Source organism: Heptranchias perlo, unplaced genomic scaffold (genome assembly GCF_035084215.1).
Source record: "Heptranchias perlo isolate sHepPer1 unplaced genomic scaffold, sHepPer1.hap1 HAP1_SCAFFOLD_1840, whole genome shotgun sequence".
NCBI lineage: Eukaryota > Metazoa > Chordata > Chondrichthyes > Hexanchiformes > Hexanchidae > Heptranchias > Heptranchias perlo.
In genome coordinates, this window is record NW_027139121.1 from 572 (window position 1) to 12,500 (window position 11,929).

The window sequence follows — 11,929 nt, forward strand, 5'->3', positions numbered from 1 at the left end:
CAGCGCGGCGCTCCCTCAGTACTGACCCTCCGACAGCGCGGCGCTCCCTCAGTACTGACCCTCCGACAGTGCGGCCCTCCCTCCGTACTGACCCTCCGACAGTGCGGCGCTCCCTCAGTACTGACCCTCCGACAGCGCGGCGCTCCCTCAGTACTGACCCTCCAACAGTGCGGCTCTCCCTCAGTACTGACCCTCCGACAGCGCGGCGCTCCCTCAGTACTGACCCTCCGACAGCGCGGCGCTCCCTCAGTACCGACCCTCCGACAGTGCAGTGCATTTCTGTGCCCGAAGGTTTAGGGGGAAAGTGGGTGAATTACCGGGTGGGTACAGCAGCACAACAACATCGCCCGCGTTGAGGTGTCCTTTGTCGGTCAGAACCATTGCAATCCTCTCCACCCTGCGGTGCAGCTGGAGACAGGAGGCCGTGCTGGCGGGAGTCCCCTTCAAACACACAGAGCAATGAGACTTTAAATCACTGGGAGAGGGGGGACGAGGAGGGGGACGAGGAGGGGAGAGGAGGAGGAGGGGAGAGGAGGGGGGACGAGGAGGGGAGAGGAGGGGGGACGAGGAGGGGAGAGGAGGGGGGACGAGGAGGGGAGAGGAGGGGGGGACGAGGAGGGGAGAGGAGGGGGGACGAGGGGGGACGAGGAGGGGAGAGAGGGGGGACGAGGAGGGGGGACGAGGAGGGGAGAGAGGGGGGACGAGGAGGGGGGACGAGGAGGGGAGAGAGGGGGGACGAGGAGGGGCGAGGAGGGGAGAGAGGGGGGACGAGGAGGGGAGAGAGGGGGGACGAGGAGGGGAGAGAGGGGGGACGAGGAGGGGAGAGAGGGGGGATGAGGAGGGGAGAGGAGGGGGGACGAGGAGGGACGAGGAGGGGAGAGAGGGGGGACGAGGAGGGGAGAGAGGGGAGAGAGGGGGGGACGGGGGGGGGAGAGGAGATGGGGGACCGGGGGGGGGAGAGGAGATGGGGGACGGGGGGGGGAGAGGAGATGGGGGACGGGGGGGGGGGGAGAGGAGATGGGGGACGGGGGGGGAGAGGGGAGATGGGGGACGGGGGGGGGGAGAGGAGATGGGGGACGGGGGGGGGGGGGAGAGGAGATGGGGGACGGGGGGGGGGGAAGAGGAGATGGGGGACGGGGGGGGGGGGAGAGGAGATGGGGGACGGGGGGGGGAGAGGAGATGGGGGACGGGGGGGGAGAGGAGATGGGGGACGGGGGGTGAGAGGAGATGGGGGACGGGGGGAGAGAGGAGATGGGGGACGGGGGGAGAGAGGAGATGGGGGACGGGGGGGGGGGGGGAGAGGAGATGGGGGACGGGGGGGGGGGGGGGGGAGAGGAGATGGGGGACGGGGGGGGGAGAGGAGATGGGGGACGGGGGGGGGGGGAGAGAGGAGAGGGGGGACGGGGGGGGGGGAGAGGAGATGGGGGGACGGGGGGGGAGAGGAGATGGGGGACGTACCTTAGCATTGAGCAGGATGAAGAGTGTGTGATCGGGTGTGGATTGTGCTCGACAGTGTAAAACCTCCGCCAGGTATTGGAACTGTGTGAGAAAAATAGAACAGGTCATGGAGAGGGAGACGGACTCGACCCCGAAACAGAGAGAGTCGTCGACAGACTCACCCCCGAAACAGAGAGAGTCGTCTACAGACTCACCCCGAAACAGAGAGAGTCGTCTACAGAATCACCCCCGAAACAGAGAGTCGTCTACAGACTCACCCCCGAAACAGAGAGAGTCGTCTACAGACTCACCCCCGAAACAGAGAGAGTCGTCTACAGACTCACCCCCGAAACAGAGAGAGACGTCTACAGACTCACCCCCGAAACAGAGAGAGTCGTCTACAGACTCACCCCCGAAACAGAGAGTCGTCTACAGACTCACCCCCGAAACAGAGAGAGTCGTCTACAGAATCACCCCCGAAACAGAGAGTCGTCGACAGACTCACCCCCGAAACAGAGAGAGTCGTCTACAGACTCACCCCCGAAACAGAGAGTCGTCTACAGAATCACCCCCGAAACAGAGAGTCGTCTACAGCATCACCCCCGAAACAGAGAGTCGTCTACAGAATCACCCCCGAAACAGAGAGTCGTCTACAGACTCACCCCCGGAACAGAGAGAGTCGTCTACAGACTCACCCCCGAAACAGAGAGTCGTCCACAGACTCACCCCCGAAACAGAGAGAGTCGTCTACAGAATCACCCCCGAAACAGAGAGAGTCGTCTACAGAATCACCCCCGAAACAGAGAGAGTCGTCTACAGAATCACCCCCGAAACAGAGAGAGTCGTCTACAGACTCACCCCCAAAACAGAGAGAGTCGTCTACAGAATCACCCCCGAAACAGAGAGAGTCGTCTACAGAATCACCCCCGAAACAGAGAGAGTCGTCTACAGAATCACCCCCGAAACAGAGAGTCGTCTACAGCATCACCCCCGAAACAGAGAGTCGTCTACAGAATCACCCCCGAAACAGAGAGTCGTCTACAGACTCACCCCCGGAACAGAGAGAGTCGTCTACAGACTCACCCCCGAAACAGAGAGTCGTCCACAGACTCACCCCCGAAACAGAGAGAGTCGTCTACAGAATCACCCCCGAAACAGAGAGAGTCGTCTACAGAATCACCCCCGAAACAGAGAGAGTCGTCTACAGAATCACCCCCGAAACAGAGAGAGTCGTCTACAGAATCACCCCCGAAACAGAGAGAGTCGTCTACAGAATCACCCCCGAAACAGAGAGAGTCGTCTACAGACTCACCCCCGAAACAGAGAGAGTCGTCTACAGAATCACCCCCGAAACAGAGAGTCGTCTACAGACTCACCCCCGAAACAGAGAGAGTCGTCTACAGAATCACCCCCGAAACAGAGAGAGTCGTCTACAGACTCATCCCCGAAACAGAGAGAGTCGTCTACAGACTCACCCCGAAACAGAGAGAGTCGTCTACAGACTCACCCCCGAAACAGAGAGAGTCGTCCACAGACTCACCCCCGAAACAGAGAGAGTCGTCGACAGAATCACCCCCGAAACAGAGAGAGTCGTCGACAGAATCACCCCCGAAACACAGAGAGAGTCGTCTACAGACTCACCCCCGAAACAGAGAGAGTCGTCTACAGAATCACCCCCGAAACAGAGAGAGTCGTCCACAGACTCACCCCCGAAACAGAGAGAGTCGTCGACAGACTCACCCCCGAAACAGAGAGTCGTCTACAGACTCACCCCCGAAACAGAGAGAGTCGTCTACAGACTCACCCCCGAAACAGAGAGTCGTCTACAGACTCACCCCCGAAACAGAGAGAGTCGTCTACAGAATCACCCCCGAAACAGAGAGAGACGTCTACAGCATCACCCCCGAAACAGAGAGTCGTCTACAGACTCACCCCCGAAACAGAGAGAGTCGTCTACAGAATCACCCCCGAAACAGAGAGAGTCGTCTACAGCATCACCCCCGAAACAGAGAGAGTCGTCTACAGAATCACCCCCGAAACAGAGAGTCGTCTACAGACTCACCCCCGAAACAGAGAGAGTCGTCTACAGAATCACCCCCGAAACAGAGAGAGTCGTCTACAGCATCACCCCCGAAACAGAGAGAGTCGTCTACAGCATCACCCCCGAAACAGAGAGTCGTCTACAGACTCACCCCCGAAACAGAGAGAGTCGTCTACAGAATCACCCCGAAACAGAGAGAGTCGTGTACAGACTCACCCCCGAAACAGAGAGAGACGTCTACAGACTCACCCCCGGAACAGAGAGAGTCGTCGACAGACTCACCCCCGAAACAGAGAGAGACGTCTGCAGACTCACCCCGAAACAGAGAGAGTCGTCTACAGACTCACCCCCGAAACAGAGAGAGTCGTCTACAGACTCACCCCCGAAACAGAGAGTCGTCCACAGACTCACCCCCGAAACAGAGAGAGACGTCTACAGAATCACCCCCGAAACAGAGAGAGTCGTCTACAGAATCACCCCCGAAACAGAGAGAGTCGTCTACAGACTCACCCCCGAAACAGAGAGTCGTCCACAGAATCACCCCCGAAACAGAGAGAGTCGTGTACAGACTCACCCCCGGAACAGAGAGAGTCGTCTACAGACTCACCCCCGAAACAGAGAGAGACGTCTGCAGACTCACCCCCGAAACAGAGAGAGTCGTCTACAGACTCACCCCCGAAACAGAGAGAGTCGTCTACAGACTCACCCCCGAAACAGAGAGTCGTCCACAGACTCACCCCCGAAACAGAGAGAGACGTCTACAGAATCAACCCCGAAACAGAGAGAGTCGTCCACAGAATCACCCCCGAAACAGAGAGAGTCGTCTACAGACTCACCCCCGAAACAGAGAGTCGTCTACAGACTCACCCCCGAAACAGAGAGAGTCGTCTACAGAATCACCCCGAAACAGAGAGAGTCGTCTACAGACTCACCCCCGAAACAGAGAGAGTCGTCTACAGAATCACCCCCGAAACAGAGAGAGTCGTCTACAGACTCACCCTCGAAACAGAGAGAGTCGTCTACAGAATCACCCCCGAAACAGAGAGAGTCGTCTACAGAATCACCCCCGAAACAGAGAGAGTCGTCTACAGAATCACCCCCGAAACAGAGAGAGTCGTCGACAGAATCACCCCCGAAACAGAGAGAGTCGTGTACAGACTCAAGCCCGAAACAGAGAGAGTCGTCTACAGACTCACCCCCGAAACAGAGAGAGTCGTCGACAGACTCACTCCCAAAACAGAGAGAGTCGTCTACAGACTCACCCCCGAAACAGAGAGAGTCGTCTACAGAATCACCCCCGAAACAGAGAGAGTCGTCTACAGAATCACCCCCGAAACACAGAGAGTCGTCGACAGAATCACCCCCGAAACAGAGAGAGACGTCTGCAGACTCACCCCCGAAACAGAGAGAGTCGTCCACAGACTCACCCCCGAAACAGAGAGAGTCGTCTACAGACTCACCCCCGAAACAGAGAGAGTCGTCTACAGACTCACCCCCGAAACAGAGAGAGTCGTCTACAGAATCACCCCGAAACAGAGAGTCGTCTACAGACTCACCCCCGAAACAGAGAGAGTCGTCTACAGAATCACCCCCGAAACAGAGAGAGTCGTCCACAGACTCACCCCCAAAACAGAGAGTCGTCTACAGACTCACCCCCGAAACAGAGAGAGTCGTCTACAGACTCACCCCCGAAACAGAGAGAGTTGTCTGCAGACTCACCCCCGAAACAGAGAGACGTCTATAGACTCACCCCCGAAACAGAGAGAGTCGTCGACAGACTCACCCCCGAAACAGAGAGACGTCTACAGACTCACCCCCGAAACAGAGAGAGTCGTCTACAGAATCACCCCCGAAACAGAGAGAGTCGTCTTCAGACTCACCCCCGAAACAGAGAGAGTCGTCTCCAGACTCACCCCGAAACAGACAGAGATGTCTACAGAATCACCCCCGAAACAGAGAGAGTCGTCTCCAGACTCACCCCCGAAACAGAGAGAGTCGTCTACAGACTCACCCCCAAAACAGAGAGAGTCGTCTACAGAATCACCCCCGAAACAGAGAGAGTCGTCTACAGAATCACCCCCGAAACAGAGAGAGTCGTCCACAGAATCACCCCCGAAACAGAGAGAGTCGTCTACAGAATCACCCCCGAAACAGAGAGAGACGTCTACAGACTCACCCCCGAAACAGAGAGAGTCGTCTCCAGAATCACCCCCGAAACAGAGAGAGACGTCTACAGACTCACCCCCGAAACAGAGAGAGTCGTCCACAGACTCACCCCCGAAACAGAGAGAGTCGTCTCCAGAATCACCCCCGAAACAGAGAGAGTCGTCGACAGAATCACCCCCGAAACAGAGAGAGTCGTGTACAGACTCAAGCCCGAAACAGAGAGAGTCGTCTACAGACTCACCCCCGAAACAGAGAGAGTCGTCGACAGACTCACTCCCAAAACAGAGAGAGTCGTCTACAGACTCACCCCCGAAACAGAGAGAGTCGTCTACAGAATCACCCCCGAAACAGAGAGAGTCGTCTACAGAATCACCCCCGAAACACAGAGAGTCGTCGACAGAATCACCCCCGAAACAGAGAGAGACGTCTGCAGACTCACCCCCGAAACAGAGAGAGTCGTCCACAGACTCACCCCCGAAACAGAGAGAGTCGTCTACAGACTCACCCCCGAAACAGAGAGAGTCGTCTACAGACTCACCCCCGAAACAGAGAGAGTCGTCTACAGAATCACCCCGAAACAGAGAGTCGTCTACAGACTCACCCCCGAAACAGAGAGAGTCGTCTACAGAATCACCCCCGAAACAGAGAGAGTCGTCCACAGACTCACCCCCAAAACAGAGAGTCGTCTACAGACTCACCCCCGAAACAGAGAGAGTCGTCTACAGACTCACCCCCGAAACAGAGAGAGTTGTCTGCAGACTCACCCCCGAAACAGAGAGACGTCTATAGACTCACCCCCGAAACAGAGAGAGTCGTCGACAGACTCACCCCCGAAACAGAGAGACGTCTACAGACTCACCCCCGAAACAGAGAGAGTCGTCTACAGAATCACCCCCGAAACAGAGAGAGTCGTCTTCAGACTCACCCCCGAAACAGAGAGAGTCGTCTCCAGACTCACCCCGAAACAGACAGAGATGTCTACAGAATCACCCCCGAAACAGAGAGAGTCGTCTCCAGACTCACCCCCGAAACAGAGAGAGTCGTCTACAGACTCACCCCCAAAACAGAGAGAGTCGTCTACAGAATCACCCCCGAAACAGAGAGAGTCGTCTACAGAATCACCCCCGAAACAGAGAGAGTCGTCCACAGAATCACCCCCGAAACAGAGAGAGTCGTCTACAGAATCACCCCCGAAACAGAGAGAGACGTCTACAGACTCACCCCCGAAACAGAGAGAGTCGTCTCCAGAATCACCCCCGAAACAGAGAGAGACGTCTACAGACTCACCCCCGAAACAGAGAGAGTCGTCCACAGACTCACCCCCGAAACAGAGAGAGTCGTCTCCAGAATCACCCCCGAAACAGAGAGAGTCGTCTGCAGACTCACCCCCGAAACAGAGAGAGTCGTCTACAGACTCACCCCCGAAACAGAGAGAGTCGTCTACAGACTCACCCCCGAAACAGAGAGAGTCGTCCGCAGAATCACCCCCGAAACAGAGAGAGTCGTCCACAGACTCACCCCCGAAACAGAGAGAGACGTCTGCAGAATCACCCCCGAAACAGAGAGAGTCGTCTACAGACTCACCCCCGAAACACAGAGAGAGTCGTCGACAGAATCACCCCCGAAACACAGAGAGAGTCGTCCACAGACTCACCCCCGAAACAGAGAGAGTCGTCTACAGAATCACCCCGAAACAGAGAGAGTCGTCTACAGACTCACCCCGAAACAGAGAGAGTCGTCTCCAGAATCACCCCCGAAACAGAGAGAGTCGTCTACAGAATCACCCCCGAAACAGAGAGTCGTCTACAGACTCACCCCCGAAACAGAGAGTCGTCTACAGACTCACCCCCGAAACAGAGAGAGTCGTCTACAGAATCACCCCGAAACAGAGAGTCGTCTACAGAATCACCCCCGAAACAGAGAGAGTCGTCTACAGAATCACCCCCGAAACAGAGAGAGTCGTCTACAGACTCACCCCCGAAACAGAGAGAGTCGTCTACAGACTCACTCCCGAAACAGAGAGAGTCGTCTACAGACTCACCCCCGAAACAGAGAGTCGTCTACAGACTCACCCCCCAAACAGAGAGAGTCGTCTACAGAATCACCCCCGAAACAGAGAGAGTCGTCTACAGAATCACCCCCGAAACAGAGAGAGTCGTCTACAGAATCACCCCCGAAACAGAGAGAGTCGTCCACAGACTCACCCCGAAACAGAGAGAGTCGTCTACAGAATCACCCCCGAAACAGAGAGAGTCGTCTACAGAATCACCCCCGAAACAGAGAGTCGTCTACAGACTCACCCCCGAAACAGAGAGTCGTCTACAGACTCACCCCCCAAACAGAGAGAGTCGTCCACAGACTCACCCCCGAAACAGAGAGAGTCGTCTACAGACTCACCCCCGAAACAGAGAGAGTCGTCTACAGAATCACCCCGAAACAGAGAGTCGTCTACAGAATCACCCCCGAAACAGAGAGAGTCGTCTACAGACTCACCCCCGAAACAGAGAGAGTCGTCTACAGACTCACCCCCGAAACAGAGAGAGTCGTCCACAGACTCACCCCCGAAACAGAGAGAGTCGTCTACAGACTCACTCCCGAAACAGAGAGAGTCGTCTACAGACTCACCCCCGAAACAGAGAGAGTCGTCTACAGACTCACCCCCGAAACAGAGAGAGACGTCTACAGACTCACCCCCAAAACAGAGAGAGTCGTCTACAGACTCACTCCCGAAACAGAGAGAGTCGTCTTCAGACTCACCCCCGAAACAGAGAGAGTCGTCTACAGACTCACCCCCGAAACAGAGAGAGACGTCTACAGACTCACCCCCGAAACAGAGAGAGTCGTCTACAGAATCACCCCGAAACAGAGAGAGTCGTCCACAGACTCACCCCCGAAACAGAGAGAGTCGTCTGCAGACTCACCCCGAAACAGAGAGAGTCGTCTACAGACTCACCCCCGAAACAGAGAGAGTCGTCCACAGAATCACCCCCGAAACAGAGAGAGTCGTCTACAGAATCACCCCCGAAACAGAGAGAGTCGTCTACAGAATCACCCCCGAAACAGAGAGAGTCGTCCACAGAATCACCCCCGAAACAGAGAGAGTCGTCTACAGAATCACCCCCGACACAGAGAGAGTCGTCGACAGAATCACCCCCGAAACAGAGAGAGTCGTCCACAGACTCACCCACGAAACAGAGAGTCGTCTACAGAATCACCCACGAAACAGAGAGAGTCGTCCACAGAATCACCCCCCAAACAGAGAGAGTCGTCGACAGACTCACCCCCGAAACAGAGAGAGTCGTCCACAGAATCACCCCCCAAACAGAGAGAGTCGTCTACAGACTCACCCCCAAACAGAGAGAGTCGTCTACAGACTCACCCCCGAAACAGAGAGAGTCGTCTACAGACTCACCCCCGAAACAGAGAGACGTCTACAGACTCACCCCCGAAACAGAGAGAGTCGTCCACAGACTCACCCCCGAAACAGAGAGAGTCGTCGACAGAATCACCCCGAAACAGAGAGAGTCGTCTACAGACTCACCCCCGAAACAGAGAGAGTCGTCTACAGACTCACCCCGAAACAGAGTGTCGTCTACAGAATCACCCCCGAAACAGAGAGTCGTCTACAGAATCACCCCCGAAACAGAGAGAGTCGTCTACAGAATCACCCCCGAAACAGAGAGAGTCGTCGACAGAATCACCCCCGAAACAGAGAGAGTCGTCTACAGAATCACCCCGAAACAGAGAGAGTCGTCTACAGACTCACCCCCGAAACAGAGAGAGTCGTCTACAGACTCACCCCCGAAACAGAGAGAGTCGTCTACAGACTCACCCCCGAAACAGAGAGAGTCGTCTACAGAATCACCCCGAAACAGAGAGAGTCGTCTACAGACTCACCCCCGAAACAGAGAGAGTCGTCTACAGACTCACCCCCGAATCAGAGACGTCTACAGACTCACCCCCGAAACAGAGAGAGTCGTCCACAGAATCATCCCCGAAACAGAGAGAGTCGTCTACAGACTCACGCCCGAAACAGAGAGAGTCGTCTACAGAATCACCCCCGAAACAGAGAGAGTCGTCTCCAGACTCACCCCCGAAACAGAGAGAGTCGTCTACAGACTCACCCCCGAAACAGAGAGAGTCGTCTACAGACTCACCCCCGAAACAGAGAGAGTCGTCCACAGACTCACCCCCGAAACAGAGAGAGTCGTCTACAGAATCACCCCCGAAACAGAGAGAGTCGTCCACAGAATCACCCCCGAAACAGAGAGAGTCGTCTACAGACTCACCCCGAAACAGAGAGAGTCGTCCACAGACTCACTCCTGAAACAGAGAGAGTCGTCTACAGACTCACCCCCCAAACAGAGAGAGTCGTCTACAGAATCACCCCCGAAACAGAGAGAGTCGTCCACAGACTCACCCCCGAAACAGAGAGAGTCGTCTACAGACTCACCCCCGAAACAGAGAGAGTCGTCTACAGACTCACCCCCGAAACAGAGAGAGTCGTCTACAGAATCACCCCCCAAACAGAGAGAGTCGTCTACAGACTCACCCCCCAAACAGAGAGAGTCGTCTACAGAATCACCCCCGAAACAGAGAGAGTCGTCTACAGACTCACCCCCGAAACAGAGAGAGACGTCGACAGACTCACCCCCGAAACAGAGACGTCTACAGACTCACCCCCGAAACAGAGAGAGTCGTCCACAGACTCACCCCCGAAACAGAGAGAGACGTCTACAGACTCACCCCCCAAACAGAGAGAGTCGTCTACAGAATCACCCCCGAAACAGAGAGTCGTCTACAGACTCATCCCCGAAACAGAGAGAGTCGTCTACAGACTCACCCCCGAAACAGAGAGAGTCGTCTACAGACTCACCCCCGAAACAGAGAGAGACGTCGACAGACTCACCCCCGAAACAGAGAGTCGTCTACAGACTCACCCCCGAAACAGAGAGTCGTCTACAGACTCACCCCCGAAACAGAGAGAGTCGTCTACAGACTCACCCCCGAAACAGAGAGAGTCGTCTACAGACTCACCCCCGAAACAGAGAGTGTCGTCTACAGACTCACCCCCGAAACAGAGAGAGTCGTCTACAGACTCACCCCCGAAACAGAGAGAGTCGTCTACAGAATCACCCCCGAAACAGAGAGAGTCGTCTACAGAATCACCCCCGAAACAGAGAGAGTCGTCTACAGAATCACCCCCGAAACAGAGAGAGTCGTCCACAGAATCACCCCCGAAACAGAGAGAGTCGTCTACAGACTCACCCCCGAAACAGAGAGAGTCGTCTACAGACTCACCCCCGAAACAGAGAGAGTCGTCTACAGACTCACCCCCGAAACAGAGAGAGTCGTCTACAGACTCACCCCCGAAACAGAGAGAGTCGTCCACAGACTCACCCCCGAAACAGAGAGAGTCGTCTACAGACTCACCCCCGAAACAGAGAGAGTCGTCCACAGAATCACCCCCGAAACAGAGAGAGTCGTCTACAGACTCACCCCCGAAACAGAGAGAGTCGTCTACAGAATCACCCCCGAAACAGAGAGAGTCGTCTACAGACTCACCCCCCAAACAGAGAGAGTCGTCTACAGAATCACCCCCGAAACAGAGAGAGTCGTCTACAGACTCACCCCCGAAACAGAGAGAGACGTCGACAGACTCACCCCCGAAACAGAGACGTCTACAGACTCACCCCCGAAACAGAGAGAGTCGTCCACAGACTCACCCCCGAAACAGAGAGAGACGTCTACAGACTCACCCCCCAAACAGAGAGAGTCGTCTACAGAATCACCCCCGAAACAGAGAGTCGTCTACAGACTCATCCCCGAAACAGAGAGAGTCGTCTACAGACTCACCCCCGAAACAGAGAGAGTCGTCTACAGACTCACCCCCGAAACAGAGAGAGACGTCGACAGACTCACCCCCGAAACAGAGAGTCGTCTACAGACTCACCCCCGAAACAGAGAGTCGTCTACAGACTCACCCCCGAAACAGAGAGAGTCGTCTACAGACTCACCCCCGAAACAGAGAGAGTCGTCTACAGACTCACCCCCGAAACAGAGAGAGTCGTCTACAGACTCACCCCCGAAACAGAGAGAGTCGTCTACAGACTCACCCCCGAAACAGAGAGAGTCGTCTACAGAATCACCCCCGAAACAGAGAGAGTCGTCTACAGAATCACCCCCGAAACAGAGAGAGTCGTCTACAGAATCACCCCCGAAACAGAGAGAGTCGTCCACAGAATCACCCCCGAAACAGAGAGAGTCGTCTACAGACTCACCCCC

General features: G+C 56.0%; 1 protein-coding gene across 1 annotated transcript in view; it reads right to left on the reverse strand.

The window, feature by feature from the left end:
• Nucleotides 1-317: 317 nt before the first annotated feature.
• LOC137309853 (disco-interacting protein 2 homolog B-like) overlaps nt 318-11,929 on the reverse strand; it is a gene marked incomplete at both ends in the record, with an annotated part of 14,593 nt that continues 2,981 nt past the window's right edge. Inside the window, 2 exons of the mRNA XM_067977868.1 lie at nt 318-441; nt 1,459-1,539. Of these exons, the coding sequence (XP_067833969.1) occupies nt 318-441; nt 1,459-1,539 (205 nt within the window). The remainder of the gene's footprint in view (nt 442-1,458; nt 1,540-11,929) is intronic.